This window comes from Anser cygnoides, chromosome 2 (assembly GCF_040182565.1).
Source record: "Anser cygnoides isolate HZ-2024a breed goose chromosome 2, Taihu_goose_T2T_genome, whole genome shotgun sequence".
Lineage (NCBI taxonomy): Eukaryota > Metazoa > Chordata > Aves > Anseriformes > Anatidae > Anser > Anser cygnoides.
Window position 1 is genome coordinate 10,818,787 of NC_089874.1, and position 14,923 is coordinate 10,833,709.

General features: G+C 34.8%; 1 protein-coding gene across 1 annotated transcript in view; it reads left to right on the forward strand.

Annotated features, from left to right (window-relative positions):
- Window positions 1-13,468, forward strand: part of DYNC2I1 (dynein 2 intermediate chain 1) — a 31,649-nt gene extending 18,181 nt beyond the window's left edge. The window contains exons 12-24 of the mRNA XM_048050547.2: window positions 419-530; window positions 902-996; window positions 1,326-1,455; window positions 2,355-2,527; window positions 2,940-3,102; window positions 5,846-5,959; window positions 6,787-6,848; window positions 7,939-7,990; window positions 9,282-9,342; window positions 9,627-9,723; window positions 9,989-10,120; window positions 11,685-11,908; window positions 13,015-13,468. Of these exons, the coding sequence (XP_047906504.2) occupies window positions 419-530; window positions 902-996; window positions 1,326-1,455; window positions 2,355-2,527; window positions 2,940-3,102; window positions 5,846-5,959; window positions 6,787-6,848; window positions 7,939-7,990; window positions 9,282-9,342; window positions 9,627-9,723; window positions 9,989-10,120; window positions 11,685-11,908; window positions 13,015-13,186 (1,587 nt within the window). The 3' untranslated portion in view covers window positions 13,187-13,468. The remainder of the gene's footprint in view (window positions 1-418; window positions 531-901; window positions 997-1,325; window positions 1,456-2,354; window positions 2,528-2,939; window positions 3,103-5,845; window positions 5,960-6,786; window positions 6,849-7,938; window positions 7,991-9,281; window positions 9,343-9,626; window positions 9,724-9,988; window positions 10,121-11,684; window positions 11,909-13,014) is intronic.
- The last annotated feature ends 1,455 nt before the right edge of the window (window positions 13,469-14,923 follow it).

Sequence of the window (14,923 nt, forward strand, 5' to 3'; positions counted from 1 at the left end):
GTGAAATCATTTCAATAAAGCAATAATATCAAAGTTTTTTTGGCCAGATACACCATTTCCTTTCTGTGTTAGAAAAGGAATTTCTTGTTTTCCTTCCCCATTTTATAAAGAACTTTCTGTATGTTTGTGGCTCACTGTCCCAGGTATCCTAGGTTTTGTCTTTACGTGTAATGGGAGAAGTTGTGTATTTTTTCAGTAGGGCTAGTACTCTTGTGCAAAATGTGGTTAAATGTGCATTCACAGAATGGTTACACTGTCTGTGTCAGTATGCTTAGGTCTGAATTTACAAATAGAAAAGGTTGAGCACATCAATTTTAAAATGAATATTTAAATTCTGTTCAATTACGTGCTGTCATTCTTCACCATGTTACCTATATCACTTTGTCTTTACCCATATCACTTTGTCTTTATACTTTAGGCATATGTTCAGTGTAATGAGGACAATCTTGAGAGAGATGTTCAGACTGAGGAAGTTGAGACATTGGAGAAGTGGACACAGCATCCAGGAGAAAGTGCCCTTGTATCTGGAGGTAAAGAATGATTTAATCTTAGTCAATTAGGGATGTATGCACATAAGCTTTCTCTTTTGAATCCTCCTAATGTCAGAATTCGTATCGTGGCAGGCTGCGTTGTAGCAACTTGCAGTTGACACTCTGAATCCCCTGATGGAGAGGGTGGGGAATAAGTGGCAGAAATAGTTTCTTCCTCCTGGATTGCTGTTTCTATTGGCAGTGGGTATCATTCCCCAACAGAACTTGTTATTCAGTACTGTAATTGCTGAGGAGAGGTTGATTCCTGCCGCTCTCCTCTTGTTTAAGAATTACATTTTTTTCATGGTTTTCTTGATTCCATTTTGAATCAAGCTTGAAGTTTGTTTTTTGTTGTTGTGTTTTTTTCATAGGTCCCATAAAAAGCGAGGAGATGTCAGCCAATGCAGCTCTAACACCTAAAATTGATTCACAAAGATTAGCAAATTTCCTCCGGTCTGCTGGCCAGGTACACTTATGTACTTGCTATCTTTTGTGAGTTGTGTGCAAGTATACTATACCATGTGGTAGATCACTCACAGTACTTGTTATGACTAATTTAAATAAATTACTTAAATAATACTCATTATCAGTGAGATTCATCTCTCTTCAAAGGCATGGAACCAGAGCTATGCATCTTTTACGTCTGTGTTAAGCTGTATTTGCAAAAGTATAAAATTAATAAAAAAGTTGATAAAGGTTTATTAAATTCATCCACATACTTTTGAAAGCTAGAAATAGCAAAGCTGAAAGATAAGACGACCCTTTTACTTCTGTAAATGTAATTATGTTTGAAAGGTGATTGCTGTTTTGCTAGAGGAAGATCAAGTTGCAACACAGCCCAGGTGGAAACTAAGATCTCGACAAACCAGTCTGTCTATTAGTGATAGCTGTTTCCAGTTAAATACTAACCAGCCATTCCTCCATGGTAAGGGAACTTTATTATACACCTTTTAGTATATAGTGTGAACTCTTCCTTAGACTAAGTACCATGCTCTTTGTCATAACTGAACTGCAAACAGCACATATCAGGATATAGGTGATGTAAAGCTCACTTTTGTTTTAATTGTTCTAATCTTGCTGTAACTCGGTACGGAATGGTTTCAAATGGGTTACATCAGAGCATCGTAGCTGCTGTGGAACCAGAAGTATAGCCAGTCATTCGCATGATATCAGGGTGTCCTGCATGTATTTTCTTGCCCCGGTTGCTGAAAAGCCATCCCACAAAGTGTCATTTCACCTAGGTTTCTTAGGCTGAAAGTAGGGCCAAAGTTACAAATAAAGCAAAGTCATTGAATGGGGATAATATAGCCTGATATATTTGAACTGCAGCTTCCCCATATAAACAGTGACAGTTCAGATGAAAAGAGAAATGAAAAATATCTGTAATTGTGTGAGGAAGACCTATTGTAATACAAAAACATACATATCCTAACATGAACACGTGAGATGAACCAGAAGCCTGGCCTGTGCTGTTTCCTGTTGGAGACTTAGCTTAATTTTCTGTGTATATACTAATATCAGATCAGACTCCTTTATTGGCTTGCTTATGCCCAGAATAATCATACTATTAACTTCCTGAATCTATTCCCTTTTGCTTTCTACTTTACTTCTAATTTTGTTGGATTCATTCTCCAGTCCTTCCTCTTTTCTTGTGTAGCTTCAAAAGCAATCTACTGTTAACAGAATTCATAATTATTCATAAGACATAATTATGTCTTAGGTTCTTTGGTTGTTGCTATAGCAGCTAATTATGCTTTTTCATCTGCAGTTAATTTACTTTTTATTTGTTTCTTTGCTTTCTTGATTTTTTTTTCAATGGTTTAGACCGGAAAATATCCTGCCTATATGTGTCTAACGTTCAGAGGCAGGCACTACTTTCAGTTCATGGATTACCTGAAAAAGCAGGTGTTGCTTTACTGGAAAGAAAGAGCATCATATGTGTTTGGAATGTCTGGCAGCCATCCAGTCCTCAGAAAGTTTTAATATGTGACTCAGAGGTATGTTTTAAAAACATTGTATAGTCACCCATTGAGTAAATGACTTTATTATGTGTGTGTGTATGTATGTATATATACATGGATATGTATTTGTCTTGCTGCAAGATATGTCATCTTCTAAAAACACATCTGAGCCTAGTGTGCAGAGTACTAACCTCATTCCATTTTATTCTCTAACAATAGAATTTAGAGAGAGTCTTTTTTTGTTGTTGTTGTTTTAATGTTGACTCCATTTCGTTGATCAGATGTTGTCGGAACTTCTTGCTACTCTTTTAAGTAAATCATCCTTCTGCAGCAAACATCTGTAATCTGTTTTTTCTGGGTTTGCATGCCTAGTAAGAACATATTTCAAGCTTATCAAACATTAGTCTATTTCATAATATCAACTATGTATATTTTTCCTACTCAACAGGTGTTATGTTGCTGCTTTAGTCCCAGTAAAACAACCTTAGTTTTTGCTGGAACAACAGATGGTTCGTTGTTGGTGTGGGATCTTCGAGAAGACTCAAGAATGCACCCTCGTATGACATTCGGTGAAACTGACTGGACATTTAGACTTCCGACTTTTTCCACTGGTTAGTATCATTCTGATACTGAATGTATTCTGATTAGTCACTTTGTGGGCAGTGAAACAATTCCACTACAAATTCTACTAACACTGATTCTCAGTAATCTAGTTTAGACAGTTCAGAGATGATATTTAGTCTAGTAAAAGATACTAATCAATAATAGCTGTAAAGAAATGTAAGCCAGTTAAACTATGCATCAAGCAATGAGAATTGGGAGATGAACCAGATGTAGAACCTAAGGATTGCTGTAATGTTAAAATGGAATACTCATCTACTAACTTATCTGAAACCACTAGATTAACCAATTTTCATCATTATCTGCCTTAATATGTTTCTTTTTTTATCTACATTTAAACCTACGTATTAATTTTGATTTTAAAAAAAATCAAAGTAATGTAAGACAAGCACACAGTTTTTTCAAACACCACTTAAAGGTCACAATCTATGCAAATTGTCACCTTGATGTTGATGTTTCTTCATGTGAGGTATGTAAAGCATATACATGCATAACTTCTGTTAAAATCAGTGCAATGCTACTCCATAGGATCTAGAAAGCTATTCATCTCATCCTAATTTAGATATCTGTGCATGGTTAACTGGATAGATTGTATAGATTAGATTTAGTTCACTTACAGATCTTCTACAGCTGATTTGTACGTAGATACTGTTATCTCAATCTTTGCTTTGAATCTCACCCTTATGCATTTCTGAAAATTACCCCTGTGTAACTTTATCATTTCTGAATTCAATGTAGATAATCTAAATGTTGAATCAGGTTTATGCTTGTTTATTGGCAATTTATCAATTATTGCAGCAATGTATAACCTAGTATTTGTTTAGGATATATGAGTAATTTTGGGGAATCATGTAATTGCAAACAAGTAGTGCATGAAGGCTGGGTGTCAGAGGTAACTTATGGAATGGACTACGTTGAATTCTAACTTCTATAGCCAAAAGTCCGTTACTTTCAGTCTTCTGTTGAAGGGATTCTGAAGCTGTGACTAAACTTTGTGGCCCAGTAGCTCTCTGGTATTAATCTCATGTTGGGCCAAAACCTTGCCATATGCTTTTCTGTCATCTGACTTGTCATATGAGTAAAATCTCTAACATTGGTGCCAATTGAGAGTCATGGCATGCTCCTTCAAGGTTCCTAATATACCACCACAGGAAGAAAAAATAATGTGGTAGTCATTTGTTCCATTATTTAGATACAACCTAAGTTAGCGTTACTTACATATTGGGAAGCCAGAAGAAAGTTTATTTTTCAAATTTTTTATTTTCAAGAAGTGTTTGTGGGTGACCTTTCATCCGTTGACATTTTCTTGTCATTGTATTTCTCTTTTTCTACACCTCTGGTCCCTTGGTCTATGATCCAAAATCTTTTCTAAACTTTTTCTTTATAATCCATAGGTGGCAAATTCAAAAGCTACAGAACTTTATTTACAGCATGTGACTGACATACTGACAGTCAGACAGTCAGTACAGACTGACATACTAGACCCAATCCTAAATACTTAACTCTGCATTTGAATTGGTGTATGAGATCCTCAGAGTTTATGAATCTGTTGGAAATAAATGGGTCTTTATGCCTATTATCATTGCTTTTCAGTTCAAATTTAAATAGAGGAGCAAGTCATTAATCTTAATGAAGTTTTCAGTATACGTAGTTGTATGTTGAGAGACTGGGAATGAGATGTACATTCCAGCAGTTTGACCCTTGATCCATCTCAATCTCATTTGTAAATTGGTGCCATTTTACTTGTGCCCTAGAATGAAGAATAACACACAACAATAAAGGTGTGTTTTTTCTCTCTTTTTCTTTTTTTTTTCTTTTTATAATGTTATTATTGCAAAATGAGACCCTCTATTTAATTTTCCTTTTCTTTGGTGCAGGAGACAAAAGAACACACATGGGACACAAGGATACACAAACACATACATGCCCAAAACTTGTTCACAAGCATATTTAATTGTAGTAGCCATGTTAAAGCAAACATTAGCTGGTTGTTGATGGACATTAAATTTCTTTCAGTAGATTGAAGACATTTGGTCTTGTGTTGCACAGCAGGCTAGTTGTCATATACATGTTTACAATTTCATGTAGTTGCTTAAGTGAGCAAGCAGATTTTAATGCTGTTTTCTTAAGAAGTGTTATGCCTTTAGTCTTAAATGAGATTAACTTCAGTGTGCAAATCCAGAAATCAGGAGTATCTGACAAAGAACACATATTGAAATAGCTCTAAATACACATTTATTTTAAAATGTTATTCAAGGGTAAATGCATACTTTTTCATGGTGAAATGTTTGTTTCAGGATAACTACTGTCTATTAAACAACACTTTATAAAAGCCATTTTCCTTCAATTTTGTCTTTCCTGTTTATTAAGCAGTGATTTATTTTTTCCTCTGTTACTGGTGGAGCATGAAATTAACATAGCTGTCTTCATGCTAGCTCTGAAATGGCAAATTTTAATGAAATGCATTGTACAGTGGCATAAATGATGCAGCAGTAATTTGGAAAATAAAAAGTAGAAACAGAAAGTGAAACATTGATTTGTCTAGTAGTGGTTTATTAATTTAGGAAAGAGTTTGCAATATGTACTTGAGACTTTTACAAACAAACTCATGAAGTTCATTATTTGCACATAGCTTTGTAATCATCATTCTTCTATAAGCTAGTAAGTGAGTAAGGTTTTGTTGTTTTTGATGAAAATAGTATAGTGTTTACTTTTAATTATTCTTAATTACAGATGGTGTTCTAAACTCAGTAAACCACACCTCTCCTATAGTAGCAGTGGAACCTGTCTCAACCTCTCTCTGCACTGATCAGAAATATGGGCTCTCAAGCTTCTCTTATCAGGAGGGTATGTAAACTGCTGTGCAAGGGATCAGTCTCAATCTCGGTCTTTAGGTACCCACTAAAACAACTATGTCATAGCCAAATTCCAGTTTATAATTGCATTCTGGCTTCTAAGTTCTATGTAGTATCAATTACAAATAACATTCACATTTACTTGCTGTTCTCATTTTCATGTAATGTTCATTCAGTGCAGTTTCATATCCGATGAGTGTTCTTGTCTGTTAAAATGTCTCTTTTTAAGATATTTTCTTCTTCCATGATAAAACAAGTTACCACCCAAAAACCGCCTTTAGAAAGCTCCTAGTCCTCCTGTAATGTCCAGAAATCCCTATCTATATCAGTGCAGCAATTTATGTGTATCTGACAGCACTGAAAATGTGTGACTGACATCTTCCTGTGTCTTTTGCCTAAATTTTCTTATGACCAACCTTTGCAAAGAAACTTTAATACTCATGCCTCCAAATTCTTAGGCAGCGTGCTAGAGGAGAGGTCATTAATGCCATTACAGATTTTCATTTTGAAAACCATAATTGTCCAAAGAAATGTTCTACACATTGCAGGTTTTACTAGATTTCATCTATTAACAGTTTAGGTTCTGTTCCAAAGTCCATGCAAAATCTAGACACTTTAAAAGATGTAGACAGAGATCATCTGCCTTTCCCGTAGGTGAAATTGAACACACTAGTTTCATGCCTTTTTCTCATTTGGTAGAATTAGGGTGCTTTATGTAGCTAAGAGAATATATTAATCTAGAAAATGTTTAAAATCCTTTGACATCATTCAGGATGAAGGTCAGTGTATGAATATGAATTGTTACTATTCCTTCCATAGAAATGTCAGGCCCTCCATTTCAGATAGCTTCAATGGATGAAAATGGAATCCTTAATATGTGGGTGAGTAATATATGTAGGAAAAAACGGAGTGTTACATGTTGGAATAATAAAATACTTCTTGAAATACAGCAACACAAATCTTGGATTTCTGATTAGAATTTCCGCCCTGAAAAGTACAGCAAAACTAGCCATGCTATTGGAATTCTCTTCAAAATCTTTGACCTGACTCCCTAATGCCAGGATGTTATCTTTAGGTGAAACTGTTAACAGGTGCATGAATTCATGAAAACATGCAAACGGTAGTTCAGCTTCACAGGAATATGTTCAAATATTTCTAATAATTGAATAACGGACTATGGTCCTCTTTCACCCATCTACTTTGTTTTATTTGAATCACAGTGGTTTCAGAGACTGTACTGAATGTATGTGAGAAGTCATATTTGTAATTATATTAAATAAATGTTCAAGAGGCAAAATGTGGAAATCTGTGGATAAGATAACCCTGCCTAAAATATGAGAGGCAGGTAAGCACCAGGTCTGTTGCTCTTAAATACTGTCCTGACAGCTCTTCTTTCTATCAGATGTTTTCAGTCTTCTGTTTTTCTGATGCAGCTTTGGCCCAGGTACCCCTGAACCTGTTGTTCACATATGAATTATCTTGCTTGAGGAACTGAATAGCTATGTGAATAATAAGGGGATAAAAGTATTTCCCTTCTGTAGCATTAGTTAAGTCCCTTAAAGCTCTAAGTAACTTCAGTAGCAGTGGGTTTGAGCCAAATGGACTTTCCTTTGGAGTTCATGGAAAGGTTGTAAGAAACACAGGAAATGTGTTAAATCCTTACTTGGGGGATTTACGCTGGTTTTTTTTTTGGTTGCCAATCAAATCAACATGATGCCAGCGAGCAATTAAGTGTAGGAAGTGACTTCCCATTTTCTGCCTTCCAGTAGGGAATTTCCAGCAGGCACATGCAGGTGTTTTTAGCATTGCAGACATTGACAGAGGATAATCTACCTGTAATCATTGTAACGTTAGACTTAACTCTAAAGGAATGTTTAGATGGGCATGTCATACGTTATTACAGATAATTAAAAAACTTTAAAGTCTGGTAAATACTTATTTTTTAATTAATGTTGAATATTGACTTTTCAGGTAGTTGTAGAATTAAAGAAAGTGGATTTGTCTGGTTCGCAAACTGATTTAGGTAAGTACTGTATAGTAGAGGTAGGATAAAGTGCATGGGTTTTGAGATGGTGAAGTTCCTAAGGAGGAAGAAGAATCAGTGGTGATATCAAACGGTCTAGAAGAGGGAAAAATTGTTGAGGGAAAAAGATCCATCCTGAATAGGACATATATCTCCTATTTTGGGTTGTAGGTTAGGTATCCCGAGCCTTATCTTCACTGCGAACTGAATCTCATCTGCTAATTCTGCACTGGCAATTGCTACCACGGACAACCACACTTCTTAGAACATCAAAGCAGATACCTGTGTCCTCAACAGCTTTTTTTTTTTTTTTTTTCCCAAGGAGTATAAGATTTTTGTCTTTCTTGGTACTCCTTTCTTTAGTTTTAACCAAATTTCTTATAATGTTTTTGTTGTTGCCTGCATCTCCATTTTGATAATTATCCTGGAAATCCTCTTTTGATTAAGATACTTAATTCATTGTGAGAAAAAAGATTCTGTAAAAATGGTAAGAAGCAAGTCCACTCAGTCCTTGTTGAGTCATCTGAATAACTTTTGTTCTTTTTTGTTCTTGGAACAAACTTAGACTTATTTAGCTGGAAAAGGCTGTCAATAAAATCCTGATCCATTTTTGAATGCAAATATAAACAATGAAGCAATGCTAACAAACTAGAAATATTGATCAGTTTTATAGTTTTTAGTCTCCTGTGCCTTGTCTGCCTATGTTGAGTTGCCAGATTTGGATATGTATGTCTGTAGAGAGGTGTATTTTAAAGCTAGGCTGTGCTGATGATTATCAAGTTTGCTTCTGCCAGCACTCATTTTCTTTTCATCTGCAAGAAGTTCTTTGGTTTGAATAATTTTAATCATTACGCTATTCTCTACTAACAAGTAGTATGGAATAGCTTTATGGAAGCATTATTACCATTTCTTATTACCGTAGTTCATGGTAAGGATCCAAGTGACATTAAATGTGCATTTTCACCATTGATAGAGTTAGGTTTTATATAGTGATATCGCATGATCTTATGTGCATACTGTAGAACTGAAACACATAATTGAGTTCACATATTTCACTTTATCTGTCCTCTTTCTTTGATTTCTGTCAAAGATTTCAAGTCTTTAGATTTGAATTCTGAAATAAAGAGTTCAAATGATTTAAGATTCTTAAGTACCAAAAGCTATTTCTGCAAGAAACAAATTTACTATGAAGTATCCTTACATTTATTAGCTTAGGTTTTAATTTCCTGATAGCACTTTCTTAATGTAAAGTTCTTGAATCAGTTTAAATAATTATTTTATATAATTTTAGGTTTAATTCCTGGAGGGAAAGTGAAGTTAGTACATAGTTCTACTATGGAATTGACTAGCAGGTAAGAAAACAAACCTTTGGGCTTGTGTATCTCATTAAGCTAATTTTTATTTTACACATGTGATACATGTGTATCTCATAAAGCTAATTTTTCCTATATTTTGCTAAATTACTGTTATCTGATCTATTTAACGATATTTTCATGTTTTGTTTTTTTTTAGTGCACACTTTTCCTAGAGCTATTCATAAAAATCTTAGATCAAGAGTTTCTGTAATGTACTTGCATGTCTTTAGGAGAAAATTCCTGTACATTTTTGTCTTCTTTTACCTGTATGTTTTTCATAGCCTTTTCCCAAAAGATGTGCGCCTGAGAACACCCCAAACACTGACTATTAAATTTCTGTCTTCTGATCCTAATCATTTCATTGTTGGAACAAACATTGTGAGTAATGTGCTACAATTCATCTTGTTATTTTTTTTTTGAATAGAGACCCATTTACTTGGGTTTTTACCAGAAGACTGTATGTAAAATTTGTAATTTGAGAATATTACTACAGTCTTTTATTAGCTGTTAAGGACCTTTTAAGGTAGCTGCTCTATGAAATATTTAAGTTTTAAGTTTTGAATTATGAACTTCTAATATTGATAATGTAGTTTTTTGTTTGTTTGTTTTTGCTTTAATTCTTTTTCCTTGTGTTTTTTTGTAGGGTCTGATAGGCCATGGTACAAGACATGATTTAAAAGTTCTTCCAAAGCTATTCAGACCGCAGGAGAGTGGAATAAGATCAACACGTGTCAATGCAATTGATTTCTTCCCTTTTGGAAAGTCACTTTTTTTGGTATGAAAATAATTTAATGCAAGTTTCATTTTTAATTACCTATGGAGGGAAGTTTTCCAATTTGATGTATTTAACTAGATGTGATCGTTGATTTACTTCACTAATTCCAACCTGAAATGAAGGGTAACAAACATATGATGTCCTGATGTGACTTTGGATATGTGAAAGATGGAGGATCTGGGTCACAGAAACAAATGTCAGTCTCGCTGCAGCCATTAACTTGGTAACTTACTCTGATTTACTGAAATTCAGCATGGCTAGCAGGTCTTCTGCTGTGAGTGAAACTTCAGCTGTTTCTCACTGTTATCACATATCTCTTAGTGACGTAATTATTTTGGAGACAAGATGTCTGTGAAAGAAAACTCTGTGGAGCAGCTGTGGGTATTCCATGTCATACTTTCCTCTCCACTTCATGGCTTTGCAGCTAGCCTGCTGACAAGCTCTTGGGGTATGCCTGGCAGCATATGCATCCTACATGTGGATAGTTATCTTCAAATCTGGCCCCTGCAGTTCAAATTGACACACAATACTTTAATTATCTGCCTTTTCAAAGTTTATTCAATATAAATTGCCTCTAGCTCTGGTAGGATTTCCTAAATACCTAGACCTGCATATTCTTGTACTTGATCCTCTCTTAAATGATGTATTATGTCTAAATATGCTATGGTTTACATTGGGATTGCCTGAGGTATAAAATGAATGTGTTTGGCTACTGTGTATGTATTTTGTGTCACCATGTGCCGAGTCAGAACTTTCACTTACCACTGTGGAAGTTCTTTCCTTTTTCCCAAATGCATTTATTTAGAGTGATACTGACTTCTACAAGTTTGTATTTGCAGAATCCTTTTGAATCTAAGTACAATTTGCAGAGTCATCTTTAAAAGTCATTGTAATTTGAAAACCCTAGAAAGTCCTCCTTATGTGTTGATGGCCCAGGGTAACATGAAAAAGTTCTTTTATGTTTTCATGAAATAGTTTCTTTTGTACCTAGATTGCAGCAAACTTGCAAACGTTATACTAGGTAAGACAAAAGGTTATAACAGAATATCTGGAAGCAGTGATATCTGCCTGTCTTTGGATCTAGCTGTTCACTATGAATCAGTTTAATATCATCATACTTTTAAGTACAGTCTGTCCTACTGAAAGTTGTTCTTGGTTTTACAGATTACGTGTTAATTAAGTAGCCTTCTGAATTAGCCTCTAGGCTATGACCTCACCCCAGGTCAGACTACTATTGTGTTGTGCTGATCATAGTTTGATAGTTTGAGAAGGTTTTTTTTTGTTGTTTGTTTGTTTTTTTAAGGGAAATTTGGGGCTTCTTCCCAAGATCAGTGTATTAAATTACTCTGTATACTCAGTGGGACTTAATGATTTTGAACTCAAGGTCATATTAAAAGGTAAAATCTGGATAATCTTTGCAGTAAAATGTGGTAGATATGTATCATTTAAGTCAGTTAACTATTTATATTTATCTGCCTGGAGTTTTCAAGAATTGATTTGTAGTTTCTATCCTGCTTAGTTTGTTTTCCTCCCAGGTAAGATTTTGGTTTTGCTGATGATACAGGTTGGCTGTTCAGATGGAAGCATTAGATTACACCAAATGACATCAGAGTATCCCCTCATGCAGTGGAATGACAGCACAAATGGCCAGCCAATTATTGCTCTGCAGTGGGCTTTAACAAGACCTGCAGTGTTTTTTGTCCTGGATGCATCGTCTAATATTTACATTTGGGATCTCCTGGAAAATGATCTGTTGCCTGTGGCAAAGCAAACTGTTCCATCAGAGAAGTAAGTACATTACATTACTGTATTTTTAACAAAATATTAATAATAATGTCATCTACATTTTGGTTAGCATTTGGGGTGAGGATTTTTTTTGCTTAACATAAAATCTTATTTAGAATTTGCTTTTCTAACTGTATTTTTAAAACTGCTTGAAAGAGACACCACAGCAAGTGTAATTTCAGATTATATTTATGTATTATTTATATAATCTGACAAGAAATTCTGTTAGTATAAATCAAATTCAGAAACGATGTTATCAGCGGGATGGATGGATGTCTATATGTGGATGACTTGCTGTTTATATGCAGAGAAAAATTTTGTTACCACTAAAATCACTGGGCTGCTTAAGCTCAAAGATAACTTTTCTGAATCAGGATCAACCCCATAAATATGCAAGATATGTTGGGGAATATTTTAAAATGCCTATATTACCATACGTTTACCAATATAAATAAATATATTATGTTTATTGTCACAAAGTAAACAACATTTTTGGCTAGCATATATTCACCAAAACTAATACCAGGGCAGTCACACAATGCTGTTCCTGTAGTCAGTGTAGAAAACTGGGTATCCTGTAGATCGATTCAGAATTGAAGTTTAATTTAACCTTTCTGACTTGAGGATTTTCCTTTCTCCCTGCTGGGTGCCCTGCTAGGAGCATCTGTCTTCCCTAGGCTTAAGTTAGTCTTGGTGACGATCCTTCTAACTAAAAATTTTCCTTGTAGTTTTCCAAGCTGTAATGAAGTGCTGCTAGTTTTGGGAGAAAGTAATACATTTTTTTAAGTTGTTATACTGTACAGTTTAGGAAATACAATAAAAAGTATCCAGTTCATTTTTACAAGCTTGAAATAACTTTAAATCACGATAAGAAATTGATGATGGAATCTGTGAACAGGGGCAGAACTTCCTCTTATTAAAACATTAAATGGTTGTGACTGGTTAAAAGCTAAATGCTGGGACTTGAAAGGGAAAAGCATTACACTGTGATAAGCAGAAAAGAAAGAATCATTTAACGATAAGTAACTTGCTAAAAACACGTTTGAAATGATCAATTTCTATTCAATTTGTCTCAACCCACTTCCCCTCCTCCCTTCTTTTGATTTCAGAGTTGTAACTATGGCTCTCCTTGGAGAACCAGAAAAAACGAATGGATTGTTAGGAGTTGTGCTGGCCAAGGACTCCGGACAGATAGATGTTCAATGTGTAAAGAAGAAGTGGGCATTACCTCAGCCTGAGGAATCTGAAAAACTAAATTTGATTTTGTTGCAGTCCTTTTAGAAGCAGGACACCTGTGTGGGTTTATTACTGCAAAATATTTATATGTTTTTTTACCGCAATTAAAAGATTTGTAGTGTAGTTTTGTATTTGTATATAACTTGTATATATTTTAAAGAAAATCGATACATTGTTTCAGATGAAAAGATATATTTTATCTTAAAAAACGATAGAACCAAATTTTGCTTATTGTGCTCAAAAAGGTGATGAACTGTATTTCCTTATTGAAAGAATTATAAATACGTTTATTTTAAAAAAATATTGAAAATATATTCCTATAAATTACACTACAGTTTTTCATTATTCTACTCAGAAATAAATAATAGTAAACCTTTGTCTGGTGAGCATAAAACTGTGCTCCTGTGTAAGCAACATGAATGTATTGCAACTTGTATCTCTGGGACTTTACAACACTAACGCTTGGTAAAGATTTCTTATATCTACCTTGAAACATCATGCAAACAAATTTCCATTTCACGATACATTACTTCTGATTTTGTCCCTGAAGCATAGCAAAAGCTCAGGTTGTCCTGATATATAGAGTTTGGATCAAACACTGGAAATAATGAGCTTGTGACACTTACTGAAATTCTAAATCCTTTGTGATTTCTGATGTAAAACAGAAAACACTGACCTGTTTAATCCTGTAAATCATTTCAAAGCTCTTGTAGTGAGGCAGAGGATAGTTGTCTCTAACATTATTCTGTTTTGAACATTATTGGTAAAATTTGGAACAAAATTAACCACAGAAAATACCTTTAACTTTTGTAGCCTAACAACTTCAAATTTAAAGATCATGAAGGAAAACATGGTCAACCAGAGCAGAGATCTGGGGGGAAAAAAGGACAATTTGAAAAAAAATGTTCTAATGCATTCAGAATTTAGAGTATGTATGTTTAAGCTATGTACTTTCTACTTCTAAAGTAGATTGAAATCATTTGTAAATTTTAATTAATTCATAGCAAAGTGTTTTCTATCTAAACTATTACTTAAAGTGAGCAGACTCAGAGTGGCCACATGATGGTGCCAAGTCACTGCAGTAAAGGAAGAGTGCCTTACACAGTGTACATCACTTGGGGAATTAACTCGTGTTCTTTTGCACATTCCCCTCTCAAAAGCAGCAGCCACAGTCCAGCGGGCCGGATGAAGTACTGCTTCATCAACCTCTAAAATATATTGGAGAATATATTTAAATGCCTGTACATAGTATGTTTATATTGCTTCCTTTCAAATATCTTATTGAAGCAAGTAACCTCAACAGTTGCAGTGTGAAAGGTATCATGTTCTCAGTTTTAGGTTAGGTGCTTCCAGGTGGACAGCTGTCTTCTTCACATCTGCAGTATATGTGTGGATCGGGGCACTAGAATAACTTCAGTAATTCAGGTAGAGAACAAATGGCAGGTACTTTTTGTACTAAGGTAGCGGAACATGACCACTAGGACCCATAGGAAAAAACAAACAAAAAGAGACCACAAATCTCTCTCCCTGTCTCTCACACTCACATGCAAGGAACCATCACCCTTCTCCTGCCCACCCAATTTAAGGTCAAAATAAAGTGTTGAAATTATACTGGTCTTCTGAGAGAAACTGTTACTTGTTATTGTTTCATCACTTTCAGTGCTTACCATCCTGAATTTTCATACTGAAGAGTCTTGTGCATGGAAAATGTAAACAATGGGTTGTTTTTTTTCTGTCTTGTGCTGTATGCAGTCATCCTCTCCCTCTTCCTTCTCTGGTATG